The 19,014-nt window shown below is 40.4% G+C and overlaps 1 protein-coding gene across 2 annotated transcripts in view; it reads right to left on the reverse strand.

Moving 5' to 3' along the window:
- ric1 (RIC1 homolog, RAB6A GEF complex partner 1) overlaps positions 1-19,014 on the reverse strand; it is a 74,553-nt gene that overhangs the window by 14,314 nt on the left and 41,225 nt on the right. The window contains exons 7-15 of one of the 2 annotated variants that reach the window (XM_062554040.1): positions 13,866-13,954; positions 12,469-12,557; positions 11,377-11,521; positions 10,508-10,556; positions 7,360-7,497; positions 6,076-6,282; positions 2,389-2,427; positions 952-1,062; positions 670-759 (exon numbers count right to left, since the gene is read on the reverse strand). In XM_062554040.1, coding sequence (XP_062410024.1) covers positions 670-759; positions 952-1,062; positions 2,389-2,427; positions 6,076-6,282; positions 7,360-7,497; positions 10,508-10,556; positions 11,377-11,521; positions 12,469-12,557; positions 13,866-13,954 — 957 coding nt within the window. Of the gene's footprint in view, positions 1-669; positions 760-951; positions 1,063-2,388; positions 2,428-6,075; positions 6,283-7,359; positions 7,498-10,507; positions 10,557-11,376; positions 11,522-12,468; positions 12,558-13,865; positions 13,958-19,014 lie in introns of both variants that reach the window. The other variant, XM_062554039.1, reaches the window with a different exon arrangement.

Here is a 19,014-nt window from a genome sequence, read left to right on the forward strand (position 1 = left end):
AAGGCAAACTGAGGGAATGATGCACGACCATTCAAAAACATGACTGGTTTTCTAAAGATACAAAGCTTAATGCTAATCGGTGAAGTGTCCCTTTAACTGTCTTGAGTAATTGAGTCAAGTAATTGAGTTTTTAAGCCGTAAAGGTTTTTGTGTTGTTTACTGATGTCTTTTTCAATCTTCCAGCCTCCCTTAGGGTAGCCCTGTGTTTCACGCCACCACATAATGAATTGTTGGTAACTACCTTGGTTAAAGTCTGCAAAAATCCAGACTAATGGAAAGGGCACAGAAAGCCTGCAAGCAAGCCCTCATTGCACTTCACAATTTCACAGTGGGAAAGCCCTAAGCACATACAAAGTTAGCAGGAACACGCATCAAAGTTTGAGAGCCTTTAAGGGGGGACATTGAGATTCAGGCAGTGCGTCCACAAGGAAAGGTTCAATCACTCATAAGGGAGGGTTGTACATTACCAGAATTTACACTGCCACAGAGGTTAACAGTTTTGTAGCACAGGCCACAAAAATAGTGTTTTACAAATTTAGCACAAATTTAAAACATCTGTCATCATCTTACAATAAACTACTTCTGGTTGTTTTAATCAATTAAACAGGTATGTGATGGGCAAAGGACATGAAACGTGCATATAGGTCACAGAAAGTCAAACCCTATTACCTCCTCTTGCTGATCAATGAAATTGTAACAGGCAATAACAACGAAGTCATTCCACCAGGCTAGGCCTCCAGTTACAGTCAAGTTCTGCTCCTAAAACACACATACATAAAGCATTCACAAAATCTTTGAATCAATGAATGAATTCTCCCCATAATTGGCCAAATCTTCATCATAGAAAATCTGCTGTGAACTACACAGTGTATCGTGTTGTCCATTCGGCTGAAGCAATAGAACACTGTAACAAGAAAAAAGAAAAAAAGGAAGATCAAAACTGACAGCTACCTGGGTGATGTTCCCAAAGAGTTTCCATTTCCTGGTGTATAATGAGTAATGTGCAAATCCACGTCTCCCAGCTACAGCCATACACTGGCCAGCAGAGTCTATGGCTGCAAACTAGAGTGTGGAAGCAAATTAGTCTGTGTTTAGTTTACTGATAGGAAGTCCAAACTAAGATTCACACACACATACACAGGTTAAAGCAAAGAAAATATCTGTGCCTGAAATACGTTGGTGGTTTATGCCATGTTGTGCAGTAGTTAAACTACATTCATATTTGCATATTTTCAAATAATTATTTAGGAGTGAGCCAATCCATATTGGTCCACTACTGGCCAAAACTACTGGAACTACAGCTATAAAAAAAAAACAACAAAAGAAAACCTTAAAGTCATCAAATAATGGCTTAACTTTATTTGGAAAGTTACGGTGGAAAGAGAGCTGTGCACAAATGAGCAGTGTGTTTCATATGAGTCTTTTTCAAGTCAGTGGCCTTTTATCATGCTTATCAATGAGACTATCGATGAGGTGTTGGAAACAGGTCAAGTTACTACTCCTCCCTGTCGAAGGTAAACTTCATGGCCTATTGGTCATCACCTCTCAATTACTTTTAAATGTGATGCTAGCAAGCGAGATGCTAATGGTCTAATCCTATTCAATGATCTATGCTAGGCTGGAGCTAAAAGTGTTATCGCCAGACTCAGAATAGCTGGATGAACTGGAGAACTGCAATTTTTTAACTCAAGGGGAGGTGGAATGTAATTCCCCAAATCATGGAATATTCCTTAAAAGAAACACTAAAGCACTTTTCCTCTGTCACATGCACGCCATTTGTTTATCCCACAAATAACGAGTATTTTGCATGATTTTGTTAAAGGAACACTTCACAGTTTTTTCATATTAAACTATGTTATTCCCTTGTGGCGGAATAACAATTGGCAGCACTTAGACTCGGCGCAGTAATATCCTCACTAACCCTAGTTAAGGGAATAACATAGTTTAATATGAAAAAACGTTGAAGTGTTCCTTTAAATTATGATGTATTGCAACAGAAAAGTAAGTCAAATTTGTAGTTTCTTATGTCTCATTCCATTAAACTACAGTTCCGCTACCCAATCTGGTAAACTTACATAGTGCGGTTATAGACGATAAAGGGCTGTGAAGCGAATGAAGAAGTGTCGTTCACCCTGTTACAAGTTGATGAACCGCCGAAATACTTTTGGAAACATTATTTTAAGATACAATAAACTCTTTAGTGTTGCTTTAAGGTGACAGAGGTACACGTGTTTGGCTACTTCTGCTGGTGGTCTGTGTAGTGTCTTAGTGTCCTTTTCTCTGCAGATTGACTTCACTTTATATATCGTATTTAAGTCAACCATATTCTTGCTGTGCAATCCTTGCTACACACATACAAAATGGATTGATTCATTAGAACACGCTTACCCGTATGGGCCAGTTACTCTCGAGATAAGTGCTATGAATCTGTAAAAGAGAAACATTCACTAACATTAAACACCAAAGGACATGTCATTTGTATTCATTTCTCATCACACATCATGGCAAGCCAAGGGAAGTAGACGCATTTCAGTTCAGTGCCCAACATATGTGGTAGTGAGCACTAGCCTGGTCCTACCATACTCTCGTACATCCATAATGTACAGAGAGTCTAGCCACTTTCCATTGCCAAGCGTGAACTTCCTTGAATGCGGATACTCTGTTGATGTTTAAAGAGACCCTATGCAACTTTTTCATAGTCATAAAATTGCTTAGAAATCGTTGTTTTTACGACGGGGTATTAGGGCCACGTGTATATATTTTTTTCCAGAGGTGGGGGGGCAATATTCTGAGAAAAAAGTCACAAATTTGCCACTTTATAAAGTCGAAAATTTGCCACATTATAAAGTCTGTGTGTAACAGTGTAACCGGTCGTTTCTGCTCTGCGTTGTGATCAGGGTGGGAATTATACCGCGGCAATGCGGCCATGGCCGTCGTTGCCCTACACTTTGGCCTTGATGCCCCGTGAAAAAAACCCCATCGTACGGCCACAGTGGCCTTTATGCCCCTGATTAGGGTTGCCAACCATTCAGTATAATACGGAATCGTCCCGTATTTGACACATAAAAAGTCTTGTTCCGTATTGAACTGATACGGAATGCTCTTTGTTCTTTGAGTGAAATTAGGTCCGGTGCTTCACCTGATAATTTGCTGCACAATTGATCGCGCAATCGCGAACCGACAGAAAAAGAAAGCAAACATTTCTGCAATCAGGAGGAAATGCTAGCTAAGTTGATGTGATTAAACATAGAGCCATACAATTAAGTGGTAGCGAGAAGTAACTTTTCAGGAGCCATCATGTTGTAAGAGTTCACACAAACAAGGCTCAAAGTAATAGTAATTAATTTGTAAAGAATGTCTTTCATTGAATGCATGCGTGTGCGCGTCAGAAACTGAAACTACACGATAACGTTAGTGCCAAAGCTGTGACACATGTATGGGTCATATATAAAATAAATCTATATGTAATGCAAGCCATGCTTACACAAAACAGCGAGAAGTAACTTTTCAGGAGCCATCATGTTGTAAGAGTTCACACAAACAAGGCTCAAAGTAGGCCTAATAGTAATTAATTTGTAAAGAATGTCTTTCATTGAATGCATGCGTGTGCGCGCTTGCGTGACAGAAACTGAAACTACACGATAACGTTAGTGCCAAAGCTCTGCTTCAACCTGTCGGAAGGCTATTTAATTATTTAACAACATTTAATAGAGCAACGTGGATTCCCGCAACTTCCATGCAAACAGGGCAAACATTGTTTAGCATTGAGTATTGTTTACCGGTAGTCAAATTTCAATTATAACATGGTCAGAAGATTGTAGCCTTAGTCTTTCATTTAAAGATATCCAGATTTACGCCTATCTGCACGGCCGTTTACCATAGACAAAAGTTGGTATTGTGTTTTCTTACATTCAGGCATTCAAATGAAATTTCATTATAAACCATACGATTTTATTTCTCCATTTGCCTACCAGAGTGTAGCCGTTTTCAGCGGTGTATTTTCGAAATGTTCACAGACTTTTACTTTCGGCAAATACCCTATGCGTCATGTCTGAATGTCCGCTATCGTCAGAAATGCGGCAGGTAATTGTCGCAGAATGTGCAGAAACCTGTCTGAAAACGGCTTATGATGCTTGCATGAGGGAAACATCCCAAAACAATAGCACCCATATTTGCTGTTGTTTTCAGAAGTGTCTTTCATGCAAACATGCAAAGGAATGAACTATTGTAATTATATATAGCCTATCTTACATTAGTAAAGCAGACCTCTGATGTGCATAGTTTTCACAAACGTTTTGTAAACAATTTTGGCACAAACATTGACTGCTTTGAAGTGAAAGTGCATGTCTAACAATATAGCATAATACTAATTGTGATATGATAATCATAATGATGATTTGATGGGGGGTGGGGTGAGGTGTGTGTAGGTGGGCCCTAGGACCCCAAAGTCTGCCATGATTGGGCCTCAACTTAAAGAGGTTTGAGGCTGCGTTAGTGTTTCTCGAAGCCTACAGCGGCTAGCGGGTCTATGTATTTGTGTCGAGATAACGCTGAAAAGTAATTTTACTCAGTGGCCTTTGTGCCTCTAAAAAAAAAGAAGGTGATGGCCAAATGGCCTTGCCCCTAAAATTACGAAATTCCCACCCTGGTTGTGATTGCTCGCTTGATGAAGCGTGATGCCGACACAGCTGATTGTATTCTCTTTTTGATAGTTTACTGGAAAATATTGTAGGGATGGGATGTTATAGGAGATGGGGAGGCTGACATGTCATTCCATACTTGGGTGTCGGGTCATTTATTTTCCTGACGTTGTACATGCTACACGGGGCAGCAGGAGGTGTCCACTCGAAAAACAATAAACTCACTGCTAAATCAGTCAGTCGCTCGTCCTCTCGTCAATCACACAATTCTCTCGCACGCACGCACACGCACACGCACACGCACACGCACACGCACACGCACACGCACACGCACACGCACACACGCACACGCACACGCACACGCACACGCACACACGCACACGCACACACGCGCGCGACAGGAGACAGGAGACAGGAGACAGGAGACAGGAGACAGGGGAAACAGGCAGAGCAGTCCAACAAGGGGGCTAGCCTACAGCCTCGGCGCTACACAAACGAGTCCGACGCACAGCTGGGTTTGAGTCTCCTTCCCAACTCCTCTTCCCAGGGTAATTTTGAGCACACAATAAAAGGAAGCAATCACCAACAAATACGAAGTATACAATTCGCTAGGAGTTCGAGATGAATTCAACCAATTAAACACAAAAACCCTGCCTGGCTTATAGCCTAGCTTCCCATTTGATCCAGCAAATTTGCGACTTTATAAAGTCGCAAATTTGCCACTTGGTAAAGACGCAAATATTGCCCCCCCCACTTCTGAAAAAAAAAAATATATACGTGGCCCTAATACGCCGTCGTATGTTTTGCTTGACTGACCAGTTTTATCGAAAACAGCAATATTTCCTCCCACCCCCAGTGTCCCTATCCGCTATTGCAACCTTGCAGTTTGTTCAGGAGGCAATCGCTCCTTGTTTACATCTGGAAGGCTGAGACGCGTAAGGAACAAGAACCATGCTTGATATTCATTTATTTATATATAGCCTATATATGTATAAATATGCACGCTAAAGCTGTCGGGGAAGCTCTGCAGAGAAATATGCAAGCATAAAACGAGCGAAAATGAAAAACGAAACCGGAGATGAAATCACTAATCCTGCATAGTTTCTATGATTTCTAAGATTAGCCATAATCAATCGCTAACGTTTGATCTTGATGTGACATGCTCAAACTAGCGCACAACCTCAATGTCATCGTTCTCTGCTACTCCCTCTGTTCGCTGATTGGACCTGCATATTTTTGTCTTGAGAAAACCTGCGAATATACCGCAGACTACGTATGAAGTGAAATGAAAAATGAACAGAAGTACGAAGGAGGGCGGAGCCAGGCTAAGTGAGCACATCCATTAAACAACATCCGGCTGATCCCACATGCATCAAGTCTTATCTGATGTGCTACACTCATAAACACGTCAACCCACAGATGTGAATAGACTTACCTGGACCACGTGCCAGTGCTTATGGCCAAGTAAAGTGCTGAGTCCCTGAGCAATGTTAGGGGAGGTGGCAGGAACTGAAGTGGGCCCATGATGTGGGCTGTTCTCTTTAGGCAGGTGTGGATCAGGGATGCTTTGGGCCTGAGTGGAGTCTCCACATGTCAGGTAAAGCCGGTCTTCACCATGGAGGAGCACTTGCTCCTGGTTACTCTGCCAGAAGATGCATATCAATTTATTGAATAAGCGGAATTATAATAATTTACTGACATGAGCTTCTTTCATGTATAGATGGCCAAATACATTTGAAATGTGGACGCAAGCAATGTTCCCTTTAATCTTTTTCAGTTCTGGCCAATTTGTCTGAGCACATACAAGAAAAATAATGACTTTTCAATTATATATCATATATTTCCTTTGAGTTCATAGTCATTTTCTCAAATATAGAAAAGCATTGATTTGGTGTGTGTACACAATGATGCCGAACTACAAATGGTTGAGAGTTGTCTTAGGAGATCAGAAAAACAATTATGAACAAGCATATTAAAGATGAAGGCCATTTCAACTTGTGTTGTGTTGTGTTCCTGTGACTACAGGAAGGTAGCCTGACTCTCGCCAGACCCTTGTAGTTCCGCCATGCTCCACCAGAGGCGTTTCGCTGAGCTCCACACAAGGGTCTGGACGCGAGGGCAATCCAAACCCCTGCCAGTGATCAAAAAATGAGCAACCAATCAGGAGCGCCGAAGCGAGTGTTTGATTCAAATAACAATGGCGGCACGCAGCGAGGAGTCTTGTGCTGACATTGATTCTGCTATTTCAACCGTTTTGTCGAATCTATCGAGTATTCATTCTTTAAAAGATTAACACAGAATAGTTTTGAAGACATTTATTGGTGGCAAGGATGTTTTTACTCTTCTTCCGACCGGGTTTGGCAAGAGCTTGAAGAAGCCTAGCACGTCATTCAAGATAACAGGCAAGTGGTTTATCAAATCACATGCGAGGATGTTTTACAAGGACCCGCCTTCAGAAATACATCTCCTATCGAGAAGTCCCAGATCCTTGTGTGAAGCAGACGGCAAACTACAGGATCTGGCGAAAGTCAGGTTAACAGGAAGGATAAGGTCCATGGGACCTTGACGTTCCCATAAAAGACCCATTTTCAACCTCTTAGGTTATTCTATAACTACACGTGGTTTAAAGGAATTGTCAACCTCTATGCATGGTGCTGTTCAGTTCATTAAGGCTACATGGTGTAACTGAGACCGTTTGTTTGTTTGTTTAGGTCCCTACCGTGCATGGGTTGACCGTGAGTGCACTCTTAATGAACTGAAACTGCAGGATGCCAGACTGCTGGAGTGTGATTGGTCTGTCCATATCTCCTTCAGTCAAGCCAATCACCCAAAGGTGGTAGCCCTCTGCACCCCAGCACTGCAGGTGAGAGAAAAAGGGGTTTACAACAGCCTGTTAGTTACACTGCAAAAACTGCTTAAAGCTAGTGCTTTCTTGTGAAATCATTTGACTTAATTTGAAGGGATATTCCGCCATTTTTGGAAATAAGCTCCTTTTCCACTTCCCCTCGAGCAAAACAATCGATATTTACCTTTTTCCCGTTCATCCAGCCATTCTGTGGGTCTGGCGATACAACTTTTAGCTTCAGCCTAGCATAGACCATTGAATCGGATTAGACCATTAGTTTCTCGCCTGCTAGCAACATGCTTACAAGTGACTAAGATTTCTGGTAATTTTCCCATTTAAAATGTGTCTCTTCTTAAGTTAGAAAGTGCAATAAGACCAACTGAAAATGAAACTGAAAAATTATTTGACATGGAACTACACTCTCATCTGGCGTAATAATCAAGGGAATTGCAAACGTACCATCGGCGCAGTAATATCACACACTACTTCCTGCTTGTTGTCTATGGGGACTATTTTCAGATGCTGCGTACGATATCACTGCGCCTATGGTACGTTTGCAAGTTGCCTTGATTATTACGCCAGATGAGAGTGTAGTTCCATGTCAAATCAGCCTAGAAAAACGGCAGGTTTCATTTTCAGTTGGTCTTATTGCACTTTCTAACTGGAGAAGAGACACGTTTTAAATGGGAAAATGACCAGAAATCTTAGTCACTTCTAAGCATGTTGCTAGCAGGCGAGAAGCTAAGGGTCTAATCCGATTCAATGATCTATGCTAGGCTGAAGCTATAAGTTGTATCGTCAGACTCACAGAATGGCTGCATGAACGGGAAAAAGGTAATGAGCTTATTTCCAAAAATGGCGGAACATCCCTTTAAGAAATGTTTGACTTATTTTAAGACATCTCTTCCTGAAAACATGCAAATTTGTCTGCCAGTGCATTGAGTTAATTTGTCTTGATAAGACTCTTTAAAATAAGTCAAAGTCCCACTTACAGCCACTAAGTTTGAAGCACTGAAATGGAAATTAAACAAGTCAATCTACACTCTGTTACCATAAACACTGCTGTAGTATTTATGTAGATTCCAAAGTAATACTACAGTAGTCTTTTTAAAAGTACGGACCTAACTGGCTGCTTCTTACTAAAAGAAAATTCATAATCAGATGATCACATGAACATGAAAAATTGTTCTACTTCTAAGTTAAAATATGATTAACTACTCAAGAGTCTAGGCATCTATCCACCCACCTATAAAGCTTGTCAAAACAATCTGACTGGCCCGAACACCTCGGGTTTGGGCACAGACTTTTCAGTAGAGTGACTCCAGACAAAATACACTTAACTCCAATTTTATGGGCCTGGTACATTTAGACTGGCTTCAAGGCCGATTATACAGCATACTGCCTGTTACTTGACACAGAGACGATATATGGAAGCATAATTCCTTTGACGTGAGTTTGTTTACTACCAGCCAAAGAAATGGACAGCGGCCCAAAATAACAGTTACCATTAGATATTGATAACGGTATTGTCCTTAAAGGAACACTTCACCGTTTTTTCATATTAAGGCGAGACACTACAGGTGAATAGGGTACAAATTTTAACTAGCAGATATCACTATGAAACTTCCCCAGTTGATTACTGACATCAACATAAGAAAAAAATGTATTATATGTTTTTTGTAATTTAATGTTTAAATATGCAAATTAGGCATTGCCTCATTAAATATGCACTAATATGCATATATTTTAAAATACATCATCTGAGTTTTGGATAAAGCCAGGTTCAAAATTGTTTTTTCATTGTGTTAATATATTAGATGGGAGAATAATTATAGAGGGATTTATGGATATCTACTTCTGTTGTCTTGTAAATCAGCATATAGTGTCAATAGCCTTGAAAAATAGTTTTTTGCCATGTTTTTAAGCATAAAATGTCATATATACAGTGCCCTCCAAAAGTATTAGAACGCATGCTTAAAGTTAAATATAAAATCATCTTTTGGACATTTATCTTAATGCCTTAAATGAAACAATGAGTAACTATTCAACCTTTAAGGACATTAATTTACTTTGTGAATGAATAATGTATTGTAAATAAATAAATGTTTTCCTTAAAATACAGGGGGTCGTAAGTATTGGAACGACCATGTTAAATTCCCATAGGGGATTTTTTTTTTTTTTTTTTTTAGTTTTTAAAGGCCAGTTATTTCATGGATCCAGGACACTATGCACCCTGATAAAGTCCCCTTGGTCTTTGGAATTCAAATAACCCATGTCAACATTATACCCTTAACATACTAAGAGTAAAGCATGCTTTAATGTCAGTTATTAGCTGTTAGCTAATTAGCTGATTTCATTCTCATTGAGCTCAATGCAATTCAAACCAGCTAATTAGCCGACAGCTAAGGTCGCAAACTAGCACAAAATATCGAAATTGACCAGGGCTGAAAAAAACGGTGTTTTCACCTGCCGTGTCTCGCCTCAAACTACGTTATTCCCTTAACTAAGATGAGTTGATACATACCTCTCACGTTTCAATGCGTGCACTCACTGGCTCTGGCGCTCGGCGCAACTTTGATAGCACTTAGCTAGCCCAATGCATTCATTAGGATCCAAACAGAGATGAAGTTAGAAGCAACCAAACACCTCCATGTTTTCTCTATTAAAATACAGTTACACGTGTAGTCACACGACCAAGTATGGTGAGACAAAATAAAACGTGATGCATTTCTAAGCAGGCAAAAGGGATAACTATATTGTGTGGCGGAAAAACATTGGGAGCACTTACTCCAAAGTGAAGTGAGTGCAGTGAGTGCACGCATTGAAACGTGAGAGGTATGCATCAACTCGTCTTAATTAAGGGAATAACATAGTTTAATATGAAAAAACGGTTAAGTGTTCCTTTAAAAAAGCACATCAGTTGACCGCTACCTAAAAATATATACTGTATAATACTATTTTTTTTTTTTTTTTTTTTTATACATCAGAATATATTTGCCTCCCTAAATACTACCATACTTACCATAGAGTTGATCTTTAATGGTTCCTTTTTGGTGCCATCAGAGCGATAACTGTAGATAGAATAAGATAGAGAAGAACATTTAGAGACCTGTGGGGTGTCCTACGAAGCAAGTTAGACAAATCTAGGTTATCTAGACATATCGAGGCTGCACAAAGCCTCAACTCGGGTATTAAGTTAAGTGATCCTACGACAGCAGGTATGTGATAAATTTGTCAAACTAGGCTTTCAGCTCAGATCTGTGCGCGTTCTCGTGGTTGGGATGATTTTGACCAATCGGGAAACGTGGAGACGCAGAAGACAGCCTAGGTTTAAAAACGATTACTTCCGCATTTATGAGCGGTAGCGAAATCTAGGGTGGTCTTTTTTAGTGTCTAACCTATAACATCAAAAAGTCGATGGTCATCAGATTTTGTATGGCATATGTCCATAGTAGTGACATATTTGCACGCACAACATAGTTAAAAGCGCCTTCGAGATTCAAAATGTTTGCAGAGGCGGGGCTGACTTGTTCAAAGTATGACAGATTAGCACACGTGAGATAACTTCGTTTTTCAAGATAATGGATTGGTTAGAATTGGTCAGAGGGCGGTGATATTTCACGATTTGAGCTATAACTAAGCACATAACCCGCTCCCGACCAGGTTTGGTTGCGAGCATAAGATACCATGGTGATACAGCGACGCTAAAACAAATCCACTTTCGTATGACAGCATACCCTGGTTTTGAGCGCAACATACCTCGCTAAGCCACTAATCGAGCTTCGTAGGACACCCCACTGGTATAATTGCTATGTGTTTAGACAGAACATAAGATTCATTTACTGTGTGTGTGTGTGCGCATGTGCATGCATTGGGGGTGGGGACACTCACGCAAAATCCTCCCCCAAAGTACATATAAGCTGAGCTCCAAACACACTCCAAAGAGAAAGGCCACCATATTCCCATGTCACCATGGCAACACTGTAGTCTGGTGACCAACGAATCAGCTTGACAGGGCCCGTCTTATTCCATACATCTAAAACAATACACAAGACAAATATTCATGTAAAAGTATTTCTAAATATGATTAAACCTTTTTCTTGTGAATACATGCCTATGGTAGTTTAATTCAGGGATGCACGATATATCGGCAGACGATTTGTGAATTCTTTTTTTAATAAATATTATTAAATGTTCCTCTAACGGAATTTCGGCTGATAATTTGCGCCGATCATTTGTTAAGCCCTACTTTCCCAACTACATGAAGCCCATCTGGTTTCATGCACGAGCTTAGTGGGGGCACGTGCTCTCCTTCTGTACCTTACGTCAATCAGTAACCTGCCACTTAATTGGCTAAGTAAAACGGCACCGGAAACAAGCCCCTTGAAACGCCATGTTGAAGCATAAAAAATCTTTCAATTTTGGCAATTTTCACTAGCCTAGCATTCCCATTGAAATGAATGGGGGCGGGACTTGTTCACTTTCTCCAGTTCTTATAATACCTCCATGGTAACAACCTTTCACTTGCATTGCAGCAAGTTGTACACAACACGACACGATAGTCCGAGGAGTTGCAGCTTTATTCAATTATCAAAATTACTGCAATTAAAATGGGTATCATAGAGCTACATATTATATAGTATACTATACATCTTTGCCCTGTAGCGCTCAGACTTTAAAACAACCTGCGGATGGCAGGCGGTTGCAAAATTGGTCAAAAAAAGTTGAGCAGATGGATGGCGGACGGATGATGAGTTTTGTGATGTGGTTGCGGATCAAATAATAGCTCATCCGCGCATCTCTAGTTTCCACCAGCCATTCTAACACTCAAAATGGGTCCCCAAGTGTTTTACTGCAGTATAGCTTGTGCAGCCTTAGAAGTACACTTTCTTTGCTCTTAAAATAACCATGCTCCCTTAAAATGAAGATGAAAAGTCAAGAAGTAGGCACACATGTTAATCCTACCCAAATATGGCAAGTTACCTGGGTAGTGTTTTGGGGTCAACTCCAGTTTGTGGGACAGCTGCATCGACCCGGTCGTAGTCTCAATCATGTAGACTAACACGGAACCACTACAGAACAAACATACAACCATTAATATGTCTTTCCATTAATATGTCTAACCATGTCTTTCTTACTATGTAAACAGTGAACTCTGAATGGATTTCAATGTAAGGGGAACATGTTTTACATTCTTCAAGTGCACTGAATTGTTTAACAATTATCCAATTGAAAATGTATTGAACATAATTGATCATGTGACCATTGAACTGACTAATTAGTCACCCAGTGTGATTCTCTCCATACACGCCCTGATGAAGACCCGGTGAGGTTGAAACCGGTTGGCGATTTTTACACTATGCCCCAGCCTTAATAAAGGGTTTTTATTGATATAATTGTCCTTGGCTCAATACAGGAGTTGCCTGAAGTAGGCCTAGTAGCCACTTTTTCAGTTCACAACCATTAACAATTTCAAATATTTTGGTATGATTTTAAATGGGAAAATAACCGGAAATCTTAGTCATTTTTAAGCATGATGCTGGCGAGATGCTAATGGTCTAATCCGATTCAATGATCTATGCTAGGCTGAAGCTAAAAGTTGTATCGCCAGACTCACAGAATGGCTGGATGAACGGGAAAAAGGTAAATATCAATTGTTTTGCTCGAGGGTAGGTGGAAAATGAGCTTATTTCCAAAAATGGCGGAATATCCCTTTAATAATTCAGATTCCTGAAAACAAAGATCTTAAATATATTCTTAATTTTCTTCGCAACCTTAAGACAACCCTGCATTCATACAGTACAAAAACTGCTTATTTATTAAAATCTAACCAAATGTTATTAATCTTATATCAAGATAAACACTGGTTGGTATTGTTTTCAGTATAAAGACACTTGCCTAGTGCTTTCTTGTGAAATTATTTCACTTAAAATAAGTCAAATTGTTTTTAAATTAAGACATCTCTTCCTGAAAACCAAAAAATATGCCTGCCAGTGCGTTGAGTAAATGTGTCTTGATAAGACTCCTTAAAATAAGTCAAATCTTCTGAGAGAGCGCAAGGTAAGTCTCTTCATTCTAAAAGCAAAACAAATACATTTTTTGATCTTAATATCTTAATATAATCTTGGCTAGATTTCGTTTTTTGTAGTGTATTTATATTTAACAGTTTTAGATCGCTTGTTTAAATCAGCCTTTATTATGTGTACTTACACTGCAAAAAAATTCAATCTAACCAAGTGTTATTCATCTTACACAATAAATCCCCATGGTAACGTTTGTGCCGTCTCTTTTACAAAAAATGCTAAATTCAGCCAGGATTCCCTATCTACAGTACAGTAGGCTTTGTGAAATAATCCTCTGGTCTCATTGAGCAAACACACCTTGCACAGCCAAATGCCATCAGTCTGTATTTGTTATTGACTGCTACACATGTGCCATCAGTCACATCAGCTGCCCAGACTCCCTGTAGCTGCTGAAAGTAAAAAAACAAAGTCAGACAAGTAAGCAAGTGTGTGTGCGCAAACACACACACAATGTGATCACAGCACAATACACAATAATTATTATAGAGCTCAACTGCCCAACTGATATTACACTCCTCTATTCTGAGTATGCAGAAATTACAATCCTCTATTCAAAGTATGCAGAATTGGTAGCAGAAGAGAACGTGACTGGCAGGCACACACAAGACCGTAAGAGACAGATAGGTGTTCGAGGCTTTGTAAAGTCAGGCACAACACTATTGTTGGATTTAGATTTTTGAGGTCACTGAAAAGACCTGTGGAAGAGTTATCTGATGCTGCTGAAAAGGCAAGCCAATGGCTATGGCTACTCGGAGTCATGTTATAACCTGAATTGGGTTTTTGCTTTGGCGAGATATGTTGCCGATTAGCTCATAACAGGACACAGCAAAAACAAAAAATGTGCTAGTATTTGTTGCTGCCCTCAACAAGGGCTTGCGGTTTGTCTAGTTATGTTGCTGATCGAATCATAAACGGCCACAGCAACAAACAGGAAGAAGAAGAATGTTGGTAATGGTGGTATTTGTAGGAACCCGCATCAATGGTTTGTCTGATTATGTTGCTGATCAGATCGTAGGCTACTGAGCCACAGCAACAAAGAGGAATGCCTGAAGAATTTGTTGGAATTTGTTGGTGCCCGCATCGGCTTAAAGGAACACTTCACCATTTTTTCATATTAAACTACGCTATTCCCCTAATTAAGACGAGTTGATACTAGGGTTGGGCACCGAAACACGGTTCTAGTATGGAACCGGTGCCGACGCAAACAGTAGTAACCATACTGAATAACAACGTGAATTTCGGTGCCTCATTTCGGTGCTTAATTTAAATGCCATTTTTTTTTTTTCTTTCCAGATACAGTTAGCCAACATAAACACTAGATGCTTAAAGCAGAGGGATGCACCACACACCGTAGATTAGTGGACAGTGTTTGAGAGCTCTCGTGAGCCCATGTCAAGTAGGCCTAGCTCTTGTCAAAATCTCACAGTACAGAAAAGGCTATGAAACAACATCAACAGTATAGCCTTCTTTACTCAATAACCTTGCTAATGCGCTAACTGGGATCTATTTGAAATGTTATCAGCCAATTGTAATGTGAAAACGTTCATGTGTTCCTTTATAATTAGCTTACATTACATTATTTTTTCATATGCATGAGGCCAATATAGTATCACAATGAATATGAAGATCACGCTAAATGTTAACCATAAATATGCAGGTTACAAACATACCTCTGCGTTGATATCCCTGAGCTGTCAAATAGGCTCACCATCTCCGGCGTAGGTATCGCTAATTAAGCTGCTCATGGAGAGTTAGCGCATTGGCTACTAGTTGCTTTTTTAAAAATGCCTACAAGCGCTGGGAATCAAAACACTTCCAACATCAGCATATGTAACATGTTTAAAACTATTCCGTGTTATGAGTGAAGACATATTTCTTGAAGCATTTGGGAACACACTGAACGAACTTGAAAGCAGATCCTTCAACGTTACATTAGATTACTTAGAAATGCGTTTGTCTTGGCAGTTCTATGGCAAGCCATTTTAACATAGCCTACATTATAGCAAGCCACCTAGGCCTATATTGGATGAACATGAAAGCAGAGCTTACCATAGTGATAGTAAATTGAGTAACAGTTCAATTTCATATTTTGTGTGTGCTAAAATTGTTATTATTGGGGTAACCATATCTTGTTGGAGTGAACATACAGATGGTACGGGTTAAGAATGCCCCTTTCTTTGCCGCACATTGGGAATCCCGAAGGTTTGGGACTTTGTAATTAAAACTGCAACCGCAAGGGGGCAACATAAGACCGCCCTAATAACATGAAGGTTCGGCTCATGCCAGAAAACTCGGAAAAACCCGAAGACACCGCGCTGGTGACAAGCGGAGAAGAGACATGACGGTCGGCATGTCAGATTGCAGTTGCAGAGTTTTCGAATTTTTTACAACCTCACAGCTCTCTCACGCGACGTAGCCTGTAACTCAGTCAGTCCAGCAGAGATGCCAGAGCAACGTTTTGGTCAATGGAGAGGGAGAGAAATGCTCCGCATATCCGTCTCATTTAATCATTAAAATGAAGGTGATGACTGGCGAAATTAATCAAACGACCTTTCAATAAACCATTGTTGAAATTAATGAAAATGGTTTTAGAAAATCGCCTATAGGCCTATCAGAAGGAAATAGCCTTCAATTCAACCTGAAAGACTCGATAGGCAACCTTAGATTAATTCATTAATTCATTAAAGGTTACAAGACCGCATTTCCGTGAATAGGCTATTATTGTCAAGGCGAAGACGAAAGAGATGGACAAGAAGGACATTTAGGCTACATTTACATGCTAGGAATGCTTAGAAATGTGTTTCGGCTATTTTAAAACGGAGGCATGTTCATTTTAACCGGCGACGCTGGGTAGCCTACATGTACCCAGCACTTGTTATCACAGATTTTGTCCCCACCACTTTTGACAACTGAAAATAAAATGTATTTAACAGAAATCTCTTTAATACATGCCTATGCTTGTCACTTTACTTATAACCGTAGGCTACATGCATGGAGAAGATCGCGCATTTTATGACATTCTAACAATGGATGGTCAGATATGCGATAGGGCAGTGAGGGTGATTCATTGTAACCATCGACTAGTAGGCCTAGCTCCGCAAAATAAGTTTCTAGCAACTTATGTATCGTATGCATGTTCATGTTGATTCAGAGATAGGCCTAGACTACCGAAGGCTGCTGTGCGTCAAGCTATATGACAGCATTTTATCATGTGGTGAATTAATAACTAACGTCAGTTTAACATGTCAGAACTTTTGATCGGCGTTTCAAGTGCATGCCACGAATAAATAAACTCGACTGACTGAATCCCGTATATTTGTTGGCAAGTGATACTATGTAGTAGCCTAGAAATCTAGACGCACCCTAGCGGCCAAAAATATTTTTGCCTGGCGGGATGGTCTAGGGTCGCACCGTTGAGGACAAGCCTGCGCCAGGATCGAGTTCAGCCGAGCCAATCAGAACACTATCTGTGTATGGAGTCCTTGAGCCCTCACCTTCGGCTTCCGATAAGACGCCAGGGGGCTGGACCATGCGTCCTCGTTCGACGAGTTGGGTTTGAGACCGTATCGCACAACCAGGGCTGCGAAGTCATTTGTCACGCAAAATATTTCCCCATTCAGTGCACTATATATATTTTTTCATGATGATAAACTTTGGTCATTGCCTTGCCGTAGTTCGCGCTCTGATTGACTGACAACAATAACCAATCCATCAGTCCTTTGCGCCTAAATCTCACCAACCATAGAAGGCATCACGCAATATAAACAAATCAGAAGCAACGTAAGGCGGGTCTTGGCGGCTCTAACTTGTCTTTCAAACACAACAGCGCCGACTCCGACAATTAGATTTTAAACGTTCTACCTGCTAGTTTCTGTTCACTGTTGATTTGCTGTTTCTCCTTGATTTTCCAAGTTAACGTTAAGGCTGCTAAGTCCATCATTGTCCTATACCTGTTGCAGAGCTGTGTAACATTTATTTGCCTCTTTCTTGATAAGTTCACACTTTGAGTGTGACAGTCAAAAAAAATGTCGCCAAAAACAAAAGATGGATGAGGCTAACGAAGCGCGCTCATTTGAATCGGCTTTGGAAGAGTTAGACTTTGGCTTTTCTCTGAAGTTTGAGCAGAAAGAAGCACTTAAGTCATTCGTCCTCAATGCCTCATATAGGTAGGCTATAATGTAGTGAACTGGTTAGACGAGTGTGGGGGAGGGGGAATGATCGCACAAGACAATTGCTCTTCATGAAATGGATAGTCTCACAGACGGCTGTCGATTTATGTAGCCTACTACACCACTTGCGAAATCGGACGTGGCATATAGCCTAATTATTAGGCTACTGGATTTAATATAGCAAGTCCATAGACTTTGTTCATCCTACAATAAGTATAAAATCCGACAATCCAAAACGATAACGAGATCTCCCAGAAACTAAAAAAAAGTTTGTTGAGTAGCCTAGTCCTTTCAACAATGCGTTTGATAGATAAAAGGCATCCTGTCCTGCTGTGTTCCAATGAGAAAACATCCACAAGGTATAGGCTAAGGGTCACGGTTCTCTCTCTCTCTCTCTCTCTCTCTCTCTCTCTCTCTCTCTCTCTCTCTCTCTCTCTCTCTCTCTCTCTCTCTCTCTCTCTCTCTCTCTCTCTCTCTCTCTCTCTCTCTCTCTCTCTCTCTCTCTCTCTCTCTCTCTCTCTCTCTCTCTCTCTCTCTCTCTCTCTCTCTCTCTCTCTCTCTCTCTCTCTCTCTATATATATATATATATATAACAATAGCTGCCGCGCGCTCTCCCCGGCCTCCATTTAAACTAAGGGCAAACCCATTCATTTGTGGCCAAAAACGGGTTGGGAGCGTCGCCTGGCTGTGTCAGCAGACTGCAATACAGTCGGTCTTGAGGGGTTAAATAGCGCACGTTACTTGAATTTTAATCTGAAGAAGACCACAGTCGAAACGTCATTCCTTTGTGCTAAAGAAAAAAAAATAAAATGAAAAAAGAAGGATTTCAAGTGTGCAAACCTTTTTCCATTTTTTATGATTTACTCTTGTTCTGCACCTTGACCAGGGATGTGCACAAACTTTTTTACGACACTTGAATTTTAAACCAGCTCTTCTCTTACCAGTAGCCTATATCCTACAGCCATACTTTAATAATCAGATGTTATGCTCATTTTTGTAGGCTACACCTCACCGGCAAGCACGCACGCAAATGCTGGTTTTGCACATCTACAATAATTGGCCAGGCTATATATAATGGGCTTAGGACTGTATTTTGCCTTCGTGCAACTTTAGTTGTGCTCAATCTAAATTATTGTCAGTAAGGATAGGTCATATTACCAAATGGCGAACCCCGAAAATTATTTAGGATATAGAGCCGTGTCCATTACGCACTACAGTTATTTTTTAGGCTATTGTTTATTTGAGTGTTTTTGTCTACCATGGCAAACTTGAAACGT

Source organism: Sardina pilchardus, chromosome 14 (assembly GCF_963854185.1).
Source record: "Sardina pilchardus chromosome 14, fSarPil1.1, whole genome shotgun sequence".
Classification (NCBI taxonomy): domain Eukaryota; kingdom Metazoa; phylum Chordata; class Actinopteri; order Clupeiformes; family Clupeidae; genus Sardina; species Sardina pilchardus.